Source organism: Euprymna scolopes, chromosome 8 (genome assembly GCF_053919585.1).
Source record: "Euprymna scolopes isolate OS-2025 chromosome 8, ASM5391958v1, whole genome shotgun sequence".
Taxonomy (NCBI): Eukaryota; Metazoa; Mollusca; class Cephalopoda; order Sepiida; family Sepiolidae; genus Euprymna; species Euprymna scolopes.
The window spans coordinates 113,754,625-113,772,275 of NC_136489.1; the positions used below are offsets into that span (position 1 = coordinate 113,754,625).

General features: G+C 32.0%; 1 protein-coding gene across 1 annotated transcript in view; it reads left to right on the plus strand.

Annotated features, from left to right (window-relative positions):
- The window catches only part of LOC145283716 (actin-interacting protein 1-like), a 153,371-nt gene that overhangs the window by 93,321 nt on the left and 42,399 nt on the right, over positions 1-17,651 (plus strand). Inside the window, exons 4-6 of the mRNA XM_080132752.1 lie at positions 10,135-10,282; positions 11,511-11,691; positions 13,358-13,435. Of these exons, the coding sequence (XP_079988878.1) occupies positions 10,135-10,282; positions 11,511-11,691; positions 13,358-13,435 (407 nt within the window). The remainder of the gene's footprint in view (positions 1-10,134; positions 10,283-11,510; positions 11,692-13,357; positions 13,436-17,651) is intronic.

Here is a 17,651-nt window from a genome sequence, read left to right on the forward strand (position 1 = left end):
TCATTTACTACTTGCCAAGCCAGATAGGATTGTTTGTTATCTGCTGCATTCTGGATTCGATCTATTTGTTCTTGAACATACTTCTGTTGTTTCGATAGGTACATCATACTAAGCTTTTGAAGCGCCTGCTTCCTTAATTTTGTATTCTGTCGAGTGGGGTATTTATGTTGCTTTTTGATTATGTTTTTTAACTTTTCTCGTTTTAATATTATTTTGTCATTTTCCCACGGTACTTTTTGCTTTACCTTGAGCTTCAGAGGTATACACTTCTTTGCTGTTTCTTGGTGCGATCTAACAAAGTTTTCATAGGTGGTATTAGCAGTTGGTTCCTGCTCTTGTGCTTGTAAAGCATCAAATCTGTTTTGCAGTTCGAAGCTGAATCTCTGTTTGATCTGATTGTCGCGTGACAACGTTGACTAGTTGTAGGGCTGTCTAGATGATTTTTTAGTTTTGTTCGCTCGTAGGCTTAACTTCAACTTGGAGGTTACAATCCTATGATCAGTAGACACACCATAGAAACTACTATAAGCTTTACAGTTATGACAGCTATTGATCCACTTCTTATTCATAAAAAGATAGTCCAGTTGTGCCTTGTCTCCATTTGGGGATTGATGGGTCCAGAGCTTACCGGGTATTTTCTGAAAACGGGTATTCATGCATTGTAGGTTGTTTTCAAGGAGAAAAGTTAATAAATACTCTCCATTTCGGCTTGTTCCATCATGGAAAGAGAACTTATGCTTGTTGTCTTCCCGTCCTATATCTGCATTCATGTCACCCCCGATAACCAATAAATTATGTTTGGGGATTGAGCGCACTATTGCTGACAGTTCATCGTAGAAATTCAGGATCTCTTGCTTGTCACTGACGTTGGTAGGGCTGTAGCAACAAATAACAGTAGTAGCAGGATTACCACTGAAGGTAGCAAGAATTATCCTTTGTGTTATCTTCTCAGCACTGTTCAATGATTTCAATGCTCGAGGGCTAAGCAGAAGTCCTACGCCCCCAATGGTAATTTTTCCATGCTGATGCTGATACTACTGTCCAGCTGTTACCAATTTCATGTTTAAATTAAGAAAAAGTTTATTTCTGCCAAATCTGTACGTTCTTACTTCCCTGTCTTTTTTTAATCGCTGTTTAGCTGGATTTTATGTTTCTGTCTCTTGCTTCTTTATTCTTGATTCATCTTCCTTTCTCTTTTCCTGTTTTTTTTCCTCTACTCTCTCTCGTCTTGCTTTACTTTTCTTATCTCTCTTACAATAGTTCTCTCTGAAAACTGAAAATATTAATTTAGTCATAAAGGTTAAGACATTCTTGAAGTGGGTAGGGGAGATAGATGAAATTTATTTAATTAAAGAATGACTTTGTGTCTCCTACCTACATGCGGTCCTGTATATGACCCTAAACTATATCCAGTGGTGAGGCCCCAGCTTGCGGGCTTTGGGGAGTGTGGAGCCACCCTTTAATTACCTTTGCTCCCAGGTCCACTCTGACCCGGAGTGGTAGTACCTGTTAGGGTTCCAACTATGGGTTAAATAGAAACCGACTTGAAAACAACAAATATATTCTATTAAAAATTTTTTCTTCAAAATCTTTGGATTCGGCATTAAATAACCCGAAAAGGGTTGATATGCCTTAAAACAAAAACAACCAACCAACATGCACACTTGTTGCCTTTCTTTTAATTTATTTTTTGCCTACCCAACATATATATTAGTGGCCTTCAACAACAACATGGCAAAAAAAAAAAATAAATAAAAATACTGAGGATGAAGTTTAACTTCGAAATATATTCATCAATTTCAAATAAAATAATATCTATTTATTTTCATAATAATGTGTTGTTTTGGCTTCAAATGTATCTAATACGTATTTTATTATATATAGTAATGTGATTGATAGTTTAAAATTCAAATTAGAATTAAAAATTAAAAATCTGTTTAATAAGAAGGAAGAACCACAAAGTCAATAATTTGTACGATCGTTTCGGAAACAATGTTTTTATTGCGATAGACATTAAGCCACGGACAATAATTTTGACATATGTTTTTTTTAAACAAAGTCTCATCAGCAAAAGTATTGGGTGCTTTCTATTATATGTAAAAGACACCATAAATAAACCTAGCAATTTTTAAGTAAGGCAGATGTATCTGGAAAAAATTAAAATAAAAAGGAAAATTGTTACTTATTAATGTTGATAAGCAAAGTAATATGGGTTGAGAATAAAAAATAGAATAAAATTATAAATCTGAATTTGGTTTAAATATAAGGTTATAATAATATGTTTTTAATAAAAGTTAAGAATTATATATATATTGTTGTTCCTTATGATTTTTAATTCTAATTTGAATTTTAAATTATCAATCACATTACTAAATATTAAAGTAGCTCTAGGATATTTGCCTATCGACTTATTATATATCTGAATTACAACGAGCACTGTTCTTTTCTTGTATTTTAATTAAATTAGTAATTTTACTATCACATTAAAATACACTCTGCTCTTTAGGCTACTGTTCTAAACCCCTTTATATATATATATATATATATATATATATATATATACATATATATATATATATATATATATATACACACACAACCTTTTTTTGGTAATTTTATAAGTTTCAAATCTCAGCGACTATTGATCAGAATTTAACAAATGATGGCTCGTTGGAAAGGTTATGACTTGAATTGTGTAATGGGCTATGTATGTACCTGTTGGAGATTGAGGTTACCGATCTGTAGTGAATATAAAGCTTGTTCAAAACTCTGATCTTAATTGAATACAATCAGAATAACAAACCAACGAACTGCAAGCACTTGTACCCCCTTGACGTAAATACTCCCGACAAACCCGACATGCAGCAAAATCCCACCACTTCACAGTTGAGATCCCTAGATGTGAAAGAGCCTTCTACTCCAGTAGTTTCTTCCCCAGAACCGCTAGACTTTGGAATTCCCTTCCGGTTTCCTGCTTCCCCAACTGTGCTGACATGCAAAAGTTCAAGTGTAACGTGAACTGACATCTTGCTGCCCAACTCCCCACATAGTACACCTGTAGCTTATATCCCTGATAGTAGCCCCCTCCATCAAAGTGGCAATGTGCCTTGTTTGGGGTGAAAATGTAATAAAAAGAAAAAAAAATGTACAGTGTATACAAGACATTTATTTACAAATAGAGTATAAATAACATAAGAACATCTGGGGGTACACATGTAAGCATAGATTATCTGATAGATTTATCATGTGTGAATGTGTGTGCACTGAGTGTTCAGAAAAGGTCGTTAGTATTGTTGTATTTAAGTAATGATTTATTGTTGTATTTAAATAATGATTTATTGTTGTATTTAAATAATGATTTATTGTTGTATTTAAATAATGATTTATTGTTGTATTTAAATAATGATTTATTGTTGTATTTAAGTAATGATTTATTGTTGTATTTAAATAATGATTTATTGTTGTATTTAAATAATGATTTATTGTTGTATTTAAATAATGATTTATTGTTGTATTTAAATAATGATTTATTGTTGTATTTAAATAATGATTTATTGTTGTATTTAAATAATGATTTATTGTTGTATTTAAATAATGATTGTTGTATTTAAGTAATGATTTATTGTTGTATTTAAATAATGATTTATTGTTGTATTTAAATAATGATTAATTGTTGTATTTAAATAATGATTGTTGTATTTAAGTAATGATTAATTGTATTTAAGTAATGATTAATTGTATTTAAGTAATGATTAATTGTATTTAAGTAATGATTAATTGTATTTAAGTAATGATTATTGTATTTAAATAATGATTGTTGTATTTAAGTAATGATTAATTGTATTTAAGTAATGATTAATTGTATTTAAGTAATGATTAATTGTATTTAAGTAATGATTAATTGTATTTAAGTAATGATTAATTGTATTTAAGTAATGATTGTTGTATTTAAGTAATGATTGTTGTATTTAAGTAATGATTAATTGTATTCTTTTACCTTGAGAATGCATGCATGTGTTCTGTGTTTGTGTTCACAGAGCTATGTGCTGATGCGTCCGTTCATCATCGGGTCCAGGCGAGAAGAGGAGGAAGAGACGGAAGGCTATGTCAGATGTCAGATGAACTGAAGGTCGTGTCATGTCATCTGTCATGTGCCTGATGACCTTACTGTGTGCGTGCTACACGCGCATAGCTTGCTTTCTGTGTGTTTGAGCTCGACACCAAGTTAGTTTAGCAGTCTCCGGCTCACTATACATTTTCCCTTGAGGTCGCACATTAAGGGGATCATCCATTATCCAGACCTTATCTTTGCCAGTTTTTTACAGCCATAAAATATTTCAAAGGTGCAATATATTTCCCCCCTCAAAAAATCCTTTAAAATGACCACTATAACGTTTTGAGGGTGCTGAAAATGAAAATTATGTTTAAAATTTCAGGAAAGGAGTAGTTTCTCAGATATAAAGACGTTATAGTTTCAAAAAAGTGAGGGATCACTTTTCTATATAAGGTAAAATGAACACTCACTTTATGGCCAACTTGTTTTTTGGAGGGGGGGGGGTCTGTTTTTTTTTTTTTTTTAGGGATGGTGTTTATTGTGGCCTGGTACAAAAAAAGGTTAATGTATGACATGAAAAGAAACCGGAATCTTAGGAAGATCACTATCATTCTAGTAATCATAGGAACAACTGGACTCCTGAAAAAGAATTTCAAAAACTACCTTGCAAATATACCCGATGAACCAAGTGAAAGAAAGATTCAAACAATTGCACGTAAAGGGACGGTTAGAATTTTAAAAAGGTCTCCTGGTTGGAATATGAGATAGCAGGTGAATATTTTGCATCTGGTAGGATGCCCCATCTCCAGCTTGAATAAACTGATAAGAAAATTGACAAAAAATAAGAATTTTTATAGTAAAATTAATTGTCCAATATGAGCAAGGACCACTTGATCCTAGCATGTAGACAATGTCTCACATATTGAAGCTGAATGCATGGATTTCAAACCGTTTTCGATTGCTTAGGTTTTAGCATCTCAAATTCATCTTTCAAATTGGTACCACCTTATCTTCAAAAACGTTTTTTCAGTCTAGACATTATTCATGTGCATGCATAAATTTATTCACAAATTTTTTTTGTAGCTAATTGCAAAAGAAATTCATAACAAAATCCCTTTACAACTGTTTCAAAGTCAATTTATATCTGGATGCCATGCAGGCTTATCCCTCTTAATCGAGCACTTTTAAAGAGTAGACTGTGTAGGTTCGGCCATGTTGCATGCCGCAACGCAGGAGAATTCCTTTATGAGGCAATAGCAGCCTAACCACTCCAAGATTGGCTAAAACACCCAGGAAGTCAACTGAAAATGTTGTTACACACAACATTTTCAGCCGCCAACAAGCCTGAAAACAGTGGGCGGTTTATCATCTAGAGAGGGTTGGGGGGGGGGCCGGGGGGTTCCTTCTAACAATTTTGTTTATTTTTTGGACTTTTCTTCCCCATCCCATGCCAATAATTCTAAAATTTTATTTTTACCAATAATATTATATATACACATATTATTTATTTATTTATTTATTATAAAAAACAAAATTGATTCGGGACTCCTGATGTATTTGCAGTAGTATGATGAATGAGAACTGTAGCTAGGAATAGCATAGATCAACAAAAGGTACAAGGATGACCAAAAACCCCTCCCCCCCATCTCTAATTTTTGAGTGGTCTTGTGCCTAACTTTTGCTTTTTCTGTTTTGTTTTTTGTAACATTTCTCGAAAAAATAGATATATACCTCAAAGCCAACATTAAACTTACTTCCAGTCCACAGGTCTATGTTGTTTGCTACTGATCTCAGAACTAGCTTCCCGTAATTATCTTGGCTGCTGCAGACAGTCATGTGTGGTCGGCGTTCATCTGAGACACTGTGTGTTCTTTGGGAGGAGCCAGCTCAATTCACCTGGGTGACTACTGCCAAAGTCAAGTCAAATACAATTTATTCCAGAAACTCTATCATAATAAGATTCTAATTGATTTTTTTTCTATCCTTTTTACAAAACCAACTTCTTCCTATGAGATAAACACAGCTTATATACAAAATTTCAACAACGCCAAAAGCAAACATACAGTGAGGACGCTATTATGCTCTTATCCTCAAAAACGTTTTTTTTTTGTAAAAAGACGTTTTTAAGAGTCAATTTTATGTATGTATGAATCTGTCCTTGCCATGTAGTTCAATTATCTAGTGTCGATTCAAGAAAGGTTTGATTGAAGGATTGTGCATCACCTACTTGACAATTACACACACAACCACCCTTGCACAGGGTATCTGTTGTCTCTCAAGACTAAACAGCGGCCATAATAGTAATAGTAGTAGCAAGATCATTTTTTTTTTATGGAAATTGCTTCAGACAAGGCATAAAGCTACTTTATGTAAGGTGTTAAAAAAGAAATTTTAAAAATATTACTATAAAGCCAAACTATGCAGTAAGTCTTAAATGGATTGATTATGATCCAGAAAACTGCAATTCTTCTTCCTTTGTCAGAAACATTACTCATGGAATGTGAGGACTAAAGGATAAAATAAGAAAAGCTAGGGTTATGAGGGTGCCAAAAATAAACCTAAAGTCCACATTCTACTTTGATGCCCTGAAATGTTTTGCAAATGACAGTTAATAAATTGGAAGAAAATATTAGTTTTAATTGTTCAAAAATGTAAATTATTAAAAAATAAGTCATTTTAGTAAGAGTACTTCATTAGGAAATGCAAAACCTGAAAACCGTAACATTTCTTAGAAAAAAAAACAAAAAAAAATTGCTTTCATTTGTTGCTACACTTTATTTTACGGAAAAAAAAAAAAAAAAAAAAATTTTCTTCATTGAAATTACTATACAACAAGCGAAGCGTGCATGGTCCCCTGTGAGTGCACAGTGAATGAGGCATAAAAAAAATGACTAAGTTCAGCATTTTAACCCCCCCCCCTTTTAGCCCCAAAAGTCCCCAAGGCCTTAACATATTTAAATTTGAGTTCAACACCATGCAAAACTGCTAAATAGACATACACACAAAATTTTGGACAAATATGGTAAAATAGTCCCAAAAATGGAGTGTTTTTATTAGCCCTAAAAGAGCCCCTGGGGCACACCCAAGAGTTATAGTGAACAACCAAAATTATATAGAAATCAGTAAGATACAACTTTTCAGAAAATTTTATAAAAATTCAAGGCATTTTTTTCTCATAAGCACAAAAGTGTCAATTTTAATCATTTTAACCCGAAAGGCACCTTGGGGGGGGGGCAACCGGAGTTTTCCCGGAAAATCCGTTCTATTACTTTTTTTACTCATATCATGTTTAATGTTTGTGCAAAATTTCCCAAAATTCCAAGGCGTAGTTATTGAGAAAAGTGTGGACAGACGAACGGACAAGAGTGAATTCACAAGTCCACCCTCCTTTTGTCGGGGGACCAATAATTGTTTTCTATCATTCTGTTTTTTTGTTTTTCTAGCGTTTTAACATTTAATAAATGTTCGGCATATTGTGGCAGTTTACATAAGCTGTCGGAATATGCTGAGGCAACATCCACAATGAAATGGGTCATTCTTTGCATAATTACTCAAAATTAACCTGAAGAGAGAGGGACAGTATAGTGGCCCAAATCTTTAGGACGTGGCAGCAATGGAGATTAGGAAATTGGTTTTAAACCTGTCAATAATATGCAGCATTATTGTGTCGTGTATATTCTTCGACTACAACACATCTGAGCATTGTGTGTGAACAGTTTTAATAGATACATTGGTCTTCACAGTAGTAATTTCTAATGATAATGGCATGGCATCTGTAGTTCAAGCTGTTTGTTTTGTTTAATTATTGCTGAAGAGGGGGGAGGCATCAGATTGCAGTTTAGGTGAATTTTGAAGGTTTTAAACAATGTATTATTTCAGCAATCACCTATTGATACAGAGAGTTCTATTCTTCAGCAATTCTGAGTATGAAAAAAAAAAAATGTTTTAAAAAGTTATGGGAGCCATGCCGTATTTTTTGACTTTGTAGACATGTTCGCGAGCGTTAGATATATGAGGATCAAAAAGATGCTTCAAGTTGTTAGTGAGATGGTTAGTAATTTTTTGGATGCTTAATAAGTCAGATGTTTGAGTTTTACTGAATCCAAGCCCATACCTAATTTATTTATACAGGGTGGTTCTCTTTTAAAAAAAAAAAAAAAGAAAAAAAAAGTGCCCCATTTTGTTTTCATGCCAAAGTTGTTTTATTTTTGTTCATACTTTAAAGATGGTGTAGACGACAAGTCTGGAAGATTCTTTTAGTACAAGAATATGGATTTAACTGGATGCTATACTATGCAGCAGCAAATAAAAATCATCGAGACATAATTTTCCACAAGATCAGTTCTTTTGACACAGCAGCAATGCAGGAAAGATTTTGGCAGAAACAATTGTACCTGATAGAGGGACAATTCAACATTCCAAATTTCAGAAGACAGGAACTGTGGCAGATTTCCACAAAGGCCATGGTGGTTGACATCATTCAGCCATAATGTTTGACAATATTCAGATTTTATGGTAATACCTTAAAAAATGCTCCAGAAAATCAACAAATTGGCATTTTGAGAACATCAGATTTGATGATCCTCCATAATATCTAGGGATGTGGCAACAGCATATTCTTTTCATTGTTTTGACTCTTGAGTATGTATCCATTAATATCTTATATTTTTATATAGACTGATGTGGTTCTCGGTTGATTGACTGTGTCTTCTGTGTCAGATATATACTTGAGAGTCAAAAGAATGAAAAGAATATTTTGTTGTCACAGCCTTAATAATGACCTTAATCCCTCTCCTTGCAAAATTCATATCTTGCAGAGACAAACAGATTGCAATAAAGCAGATTGAGAAACATTTCTGCAGATATCAGCCAAGGGATTGCAAAATGACCCGTCCTTGTTGGAATTGATTTTCTTTAGTGATGAGGATCACAGTCACTTGAGTGGGTATACTAACAGTCAGAATATGCTTTTTTAAACTCCAGTCAGTGCCATCAGCATACATACCCATCACCCACTTAGGCAATAGAAAGTGGCTGTGTGGTTTGAGATGCCTGCATAGAACATATTACTACTAAGGACAGACCACTGATAAATTTTTAAATTTCAATCAGCTATAATTTGGTGAAAAATTTTTTTTTTTTTTTTTTTTTTAAATCTTGTCTCAGACAAATTAGAGATTAGGTCAATAAGAAAAGGTAGTGTTTTTTTTTTTTTTTTTTTTTTTTTTTACTATCCTGTATGTTGGAGATATTTCTTTTTTTCGGGTTGACTTGTTTGTCCACTATTCATGCAAGCAAATAAACTTGCTATAACTTAGGGTTTTTAATGTCTATTTAAAATATATTTTTTAAAAACCCAGTTTTAAATAAATATTAGTTGTTTTAAATCAATGAAACCTTCTTGAAACTTAGTTCACTATGGAATATTTCCGGCTAATCATTAAGATATTTACAAATAACAATATCTTATCTCAGAAATGAAAGGTGTTCATGGTGAACTAGATAATGATGCAGTCTAGCCATATCAAGTTTGAATCCAGTTGAATCCATGTTATTATGCTGATTCATACATATTTATTGTACGTCAGAAATATAATCGGATGCCTGTCCAGAATTCTCTCCATGAAAAAAAAAAAGAAATCTGTATGATATACGTATCCATGATGGAAAGAAAATATCATGCACCAAAAATCATGTAAATTGATCAAGTAGTTTTATTTTTAAATAATCAAATCAAATTTTATGACTAACACCATCTTGAAAATATTCTGAAAGAACAAGAGATAACTCCAAATTGAGAGATTTTAGAAAGCCATTCTTAACTTGGGAGGAGGGGTATTATTGGAAAAACTCAAATTTGCTTAAAAATGGTTTACTTTATAAAAATAAAACTACTTGCATGAGTTTTGGTGTATAATATATTCTATCCATTATGAGTTTGTATATACAGATTTTTCTTAAGTTTTATTTTTTCATGAAAAGAGGGATTCTACGAGTTGTCATATCAATTGACTTTTTTTTTTTTTTTCTTTTTTGTCATTGGCAACGAGTATGGTTTCTAAGTTTTTATTTATTTTCAGATAATCATGGCAAGATTCGGATTTGGGATACTGTCAACCCCGAACATATCTTGGCTCATGAGTATCAACCTCTTGGCGGTTGTATTAAAGATATTGCTTGGTCACCTGATAGCAAACGAATTGTTGTAGTAGGAGAGGGCAGAGAAAAGTAAGTTACAGAAAATAGATTTTGCTCATATTCAACTATTATTTTTCACTAATATCATCAGCAGTTTTCTTTTTGTTTTTTTTTTTCTTTCTTATGATGAAAAGTGAGATGAATATGCGAATTGATATTCCCTTCACTATTTTACTTATTATATTCCTTATTTTATAGTTATCTCTCTTTCTACATTGATCTCCAGTTTTTCTTTTATTTGTCACGAAATTTGAAAAATTGAAATATTGGATTTCAAGTGAAACTGATGGTATCTACTGATTTATCGTGTCACCGTAATAAACATATTTAAAAATTACGAAAAACAATAAGGTAGAAATTAAATAGTAATGAAAATAGTTTTTGAAGACAATTAGCGAAAATTGAGTTAAAAAAAAAAAAAAAAAAAAAATGGCGTGTTTTGAAAAAAAAGCAACCAAAGTCTGGAGTTCAGTAAAGAACCTTTCATGGAAATAACAAAGGTCAAGAGAGAGAGAGAGCGAGCGAGCAATGTTTTCTGTGAAAAAAAGAGTTTGAGTGAAGAGAACAGATCACTGCTAGATTTTGTCATGAAGAATAATAATTTGGTAAAATTACAAAATCAAAAAAAAAAAAAACAATAAAAAACAGCATAGTTTAAAAGAGATAAAATGCATGGGTAATTTATAAAAATTACGACCATCAAAGAACACAAGAAAAAAAACAAACTGTTTAGGCATTAAAAATAGTTTTTTTTTGTTATTTATATAATACTAAATGAACAATCATTACATTAAAAATCAAGTTATAATTTTGCATCTAAAATTGAGAAAAGTATGCTTGAAAAATGTCAGCATTATGTGAATAAACAAAATCATAACATCGGATCAAATTCTGTGGCTATATTATTTTGATTTTGCTCGTTTACATAACCTTAACGTTTTTCAAGAGTGCTTTTCTCAATTTCAGATGCATAATACTAACTGGATATTTAATAGAAGTGATTCTTCATTTACTAAAAAAATAACAAAAACAAAACTATTTTTAATGTCTAAACAGATTTTTTTCTCGCGTTCTTTCATAGCTGTGACCTTTATATATTACCAATAAATAATGGAAATCAAGACTCCGGGACAATGCCGGTTAGGTACAGCTTATAAAATAATACTGTATTTAAATTTGATTTCTGTTTTGAATTTGAAAATTGTTTCTCTTTCTTGTGCAAGATGTATTTTTTATTTTTTTATTTTTTTTTATTAAGGTTTGGTCACGTGTTTTTGATGGAGTCTGGATCATCTGTTGGCGAGATCATGGGACATAGCAAAAGTATCAATTCCTGTGACTACAGGTCATCCCGGCCATTTAGAATTGTCACGGCTGGTGAAGACCAAAATAGCACCTTTTTGGAGGGACCTCCCTTCAAGTTCTCCAAGATGATTCGTGTTTGTATTCATTTATTTTCGTCATTTGTTTTAATTTTATTTCAAACTTGTTGACACTTATTATTGATGACACAATTATTCGAGTTATCTCCCTTTGATATAAAGTCTTTATTACCTTGTTTTATTGCATATCCTAAATGAAAGTTATATTCAATTTTTTGTGGTCCAGGGTTTAAAATGCTTTCTTGATTCTTTCCTCAGATAGCTAATATAATAATAGGAAAGGAGATAACATCGAGTTTAACATAAAAAATATATTTTATTCATTTATATTTGAACTGGAATCATCTTTAAAAAAAAATAACACAATCATTGACGACATGTAGTTTTCTATTGTCTTTTAGTTTTATCTCTAAATCAGCCATTCTTAACCTTTCCTCCATTGTTGACCCCTTGGTTTTATGTATTTCTCCATTTACCCTCTACTCCCATACAAAAAATCCATAGGCATCATAAAGAGAGAAATCAAGTAAAAAAAAAAAAGTTTTTTTTTTGTTTAGAACTTTAGGTTTTATATTTATATTGTAAGATTTTTAAGAGTATCTTATATATTTGTTTACTTGAATTCAGATAGGAAATATGAATTGATTCATGGAATTGTTCAAGACTTTTGTTCCTATTAAAAAAAAAAAAAAAAAATAGTGATGTGTGCAAACTGGAAGGATTTGATCATCATTGCCTGCACCACATCCTTTGTTTCTACTGGTAACAGTTTATCCCCAACAATACAATTTGCACTTTCTACAAGATCCACACCCTCCAAAAATCTCCCTTTGCCAGATGCCTTTGTTGGTTTCGCCATGCTCTTTGACGACACCTAGGTGACTTCATCCATGAAGTCATCGACCCAGCAGCACCACCAGGCTGGAAAAAATCATGGTCGCATCCTCATAATGGAAGCAGTCTTGGATCGCTATTCCTGGTTAGCCAGTGTTCAAAATGTAGTGAACTTGTTGGAAAGAGTCGACCCAGAGTGAATGATGCAACCATGACTATTAAAAAAACAAACAAACACCCCCCCTCAAAAAAAATGACTATTAAAAAACAAATAAACAAAAACAAAAAAAAAATGACTATTAAAAAAACAACCAACAAACAAACAAACAAAGAAACCCATTAAATTTTGCTTTATAAAATTGATTACTTCCAGCTTTCTTTTTTTTTTTTTTTTTTTTTTTTTTTAGTAAGAATGAGAGTAATTTTTTTTTTCTGACTTGTCATGTACTAATTTTGTCCATAGTAATCAGAAGAATGTGATACTTATTTTTAACATAACAAGCTCAATGTCATGCTGAACCAAAATATTTAATGATTAGAGGTATGCAACAGCATATTTTCATTGACTCTCGAGCATATATCCCACACAGACACAATTAATGAACCGAGAACCACATCACTCATCATAAAAACATAAGATATCAATAGATATATACCTGAGAATCAAAACAAGGAGAAGAATATGCTGTTTTCATAGCCCTAGTGATTACAAGGCTGGCTGACGAAAAGAAAAAAAAAGTCTGCTCCAAAATAAATAGAATATAAGAGAAGTGAATGATAAAAATATTTTAAGATTTTTGTTTTTATTTAAAAAGAACACAAAAAACTCTCATTAAATTTTACTTTATAAAACTGATTATTTTTTTTCTCTCCTTTTTAACTTTTTCAGGATCATACTAATTTTGTTAACTGTGTTCGATTCTCGCATAATGGTGAAAAATTTGTTACTGGCGGAGCTGAAGGAAAAGTAAGTCAATTCGATTTTAGAATGTGAAGCAATTTATAAATAACCAATGATATTAAGTCATGAGATGTTGAGAATGGGATTGTTCCATTGTTTGAGAAATTGTTTCATAGTGATAAACAGTTTTACTGAAAACAAGTTTTTATTTTTATTTTTTTAAATATAACGTGGTTTGTACTTGAAACTACCTATGGAATAAATACCATCCACAGTTGAGAAAAGAAAACAAAAAAAAAAACATTCAGGTAAATAAATAAAAAAATTATTGATTTATTTATTTATTTATTTATCTGCTCATAACAACTGTACATTCCTGCATTGTAAGCCTTCGACTGTACATTCCTGCATTGTAAGCCTTCAACTGTACATTCCTGCATTGTAAGTCTTCAAAAACAGCTTTTAACAGTTTTTTTTGTTTGTTTTGTTTCACTTGTATGTGAGAAAACCAAAACCTATTCAGTATTGTGCTATTATTACCAAACGGGCAAATCCACATGGAAAAGCTTCTTCAAATTTTAATAAAATTATATTTTTTTTTACATTTGTACTATTAGTAGAAGGAAAAATTGAATAAAAACAAATTATGAAGATGTAATGGCAACTTTTAAAAAATTAAAGTCGGTAATAATAGATCCCAGACATCAATTTGTTTGCATTTTAACTTTAACATTAAATATAAAAAAAAAAATTGAGATACAGAATGACATCACATCAGTAGAAAATCTATTTATGAAAGGAGTTGTTTGAAGGCTATATCAATGTGATTTGTAGGAAACAGTGGACACGAGTTAATATATAAAAGAATAATGACAATATTAGAAGGAATTTTAAATAATTTCCAATTATATTACGGTTATTTGCGAACATAATGTGTTGTACAAGATGGTATGTGGTGATGTCTCTAATTTTTGAGAGTAGTATCTCTTCTTCAGGGGGTAAAATAAAAAAATGTGTACAACTGTTCAGCAAGACTTTCCTTTGTTTTATTTATTTATTGATGATGAATATTAAGTATTGTTGTGGATTATTGTAGCTTTTTTTAATTTTTATTTATATATAAATGATTAATTTTTATGTATTATGTTTAAAGTGTATTTAGGAGTATTAATTACTGATGTATTGGTATTGTGTAATATCCGGTTTGGATGAAGCGAATTGTGTAAGGGAGATCACTCTACGCGTGCTTGGATTAATTCCCTTTCCAAAGTGTATACGTCAATATGTATACGCGTACACATACATGCACACAACAATGTATTTGTCTTATTATTCGAGTTATCTAAAACAAAAAAAAGGGGGGGGGGGCAGATGAAAGGGATGTCATTAAATGTTGCAACAGATACATTAAATGAACATGTACATGCATTTGATTTTAAAGAAGAACCCTTGGGTCGATTTCAGAGCAGAGTATTGTTTCAGTGCAATCCTGGGAGACTTCAAAAGGTGGGAGCTTATTGCTGATTATCTGAGGCACCCATACCGGGAAATACCAACAGAGTTGGCCACAACAAATTTTGCACCCATCCAGAGTAATCTCCCTTTCCATGGGAGTGATAGATTCTTTCATATTAAATTGAACGCATATTTAATTTTATTGTAGTGAGAGAGGGGAACAGGTAAAAATATTCAAAATCCACATTTTTATTACGTTAAAAAAAAAAAAATAAATAAAAAAGAGTTGAATAAGAAGAATGACTGGTACAATAAGAATATGGTAAATACAGGGTGACCTCCTCCCCCCTCCAAAAAAACGGTCCCAACTCTAATTAGGCCCCGTTTTTTAGTGTTTTGTCCGAATGAAATGAAACTTTGGTCATAACTAGTTTATTATATTCAAAACATCACATCAAAACACTAGGGTCTTTGGCCTTTTTTTCTCCGTTCTACAGCATATGTTCTAGATGGCCTCCATTTAGCTTTTGTTGTTTTGGGGTCACCCTGTATTGCATGAAAAATATGTATCAATTAATGTTTCTATTTACTTGCCTTCCCATGAGGGCAGGATGATACACAAGGTCGGTTTTTAATGTGGGGAAAAATCCAGCTCCCCAAAAATGGACACTCTTGATAGGAACAAAAATAAAAATTGTCTCTGTCATGAAGGACCCCCCCCAAACCGATCAGAACAGACACTACACTGTAATCCTGGCCCGAAGACCAAAAGGTCTGTATGTATTAATGTTATTCAATTAATAAATTTAAAAAACCAGATGTAACATCTCAATAAATACATTGTGATTTTGTTAAATGTCAATAACATTTGTAAACTAGAGAATTGACCGTGTTTTTTCTTTTAAGTGTTTTATTCGAAAGTTTCTTTTGGGATGGGGATTAGTTTATTGTCAGATGTCTAAGCAACCTTCCATCATATCAGAGAATATCTGTCCTCGGAGGAGGAGAAATTCTTCTTGATTGAGATAATTCTTATTTCTGTTTTTATCTCATTCAGTGTCTCTTTTTGGGGAGCTAGATATCTCCCACATTAAAAACTGACCTTGTGCCTAATTTTGCCCTCAAGTGAAACTGAGTAAATAGTAACACAAAAACGTGGATATATATTAATAGTTTTTTTTTTCCACCCCCTAACAAGGTATATTGCCACTTGGATATAAAGGGGCTACTATTTGGGATCGTGACTAACAGAGAACTGTGAGGAGTTGAGCACAGTGAGCTGTTTGTTCACATTACATTTAAACTTCTGCAGGTTAGTTCAGTCAGGGAAGCAGGAAACAAGGAGAGAATTCCAAAGTCTAGTATTCTGAGGGAAGAAATTATCAGAGTGGAAACTTTCCAGCATCCAAGGATCTCAACAGTGAAAGGGTGGGATTTTGCTGCTTGTCAGGTTAGTATGCTGAGGGGGAGGCATAAGTGCCACGAGTTCATCAGGCCACATTCCATTAAAGTACTTGTAAAACAGGCACAGTGATGCAACATTGCAATGATGAGACAGAGGTTGGAGCTTGGTTGATAGTACGGGACATATTAGATTTTAAACTGTTTTTTTGGACCTTGTCTAAGAGTGAGAGTCTAGTGGTAGATACACCAGCCCAGATGTGACAACAATGCTCTATGCATTGGCGAATGCTGGCTGTATAGAGGTATAGGATACCCTCAGGTGTGAGTAGTTTTCTAGCATGGTAGAGGGAGCCTACCTTCTTTTTAGCAGCCTTGGTATTTCATTTGTATTTTTACTAAATTGTTAATAAATAGTATGTATTTACAATTGACACTTTATTCAAGAGATTTATGATTTTTTTTTTTTTTTCAAAAGAGTCACCACTTATCAAGGCCCAGAGGCCACTCGAGGATGAGGGTTGATTAATCAAAATCTTGTAAGATCAATGTCTAAGTGCCAATTGATAAACTTCAAACACTCAATATAGCAGATATTTAAAAAGACAATATATGAAAGCTGAAAAAGTATACAAAACTTATATTTTACACAATGTCTTCTATATTCATTGAAAAATTTTATATTTCTTTGCTCATCGCCTCTGAAACTCAGGTGTATAATAAAGAACTTTCGGTACCTACACAGTTTAATCAAGACATTAAAAAATGAAAATATCGAAAAAAAGGTTATATTGTACATATCCGTTATGGAATGAAGTTCTCTGGGAAAAAAAAATTTCATTTAATTTCATCAAGTATTTTTTTTTATTTTTATTTTTTTACAGCGAAAAAAACAATTTGTTATGATACCGAGCAAAACATTCGATTTTTTTGGAAAAAAAGCTAGTATTAAAGATGGGGAGGGAATATCGGCGCTTTATATTGAGTTATCTCCCCGTGACATGTTAAAAAAAATTCCAAGATGTCTGCCTTCAACATGCTGTAAATAAAAACGTGTTTTTCAGCTGAAAAAAAAAAACAAAAAAAAACTACTCGATCAAACTACTCGATCAAATTAAGTGAAATTTTTTTCAGAGATCTTCAGTCCAAAACAGATATATGTACAATATGACCTTTTTTAAAAAATTTTTTTTTTCTCGATATTTTCATTTTTCAATGTCTTGATTAAACTGTACAAGTGCTGAACTTTCTTTGTACAATCATTCTAGGCTGTATAAAATTTTTCTTACCTAAAAATGAAGTGTACCTCCTTGAAAAAAAAGTGTACCTGTGTCTTTTAATATGCTTTTATTACATAATAATTTTATTTTTTTTTTATGGCACAATCGCTTAAAATATAAGACATTAAACAAAATAAGTCTTGTGT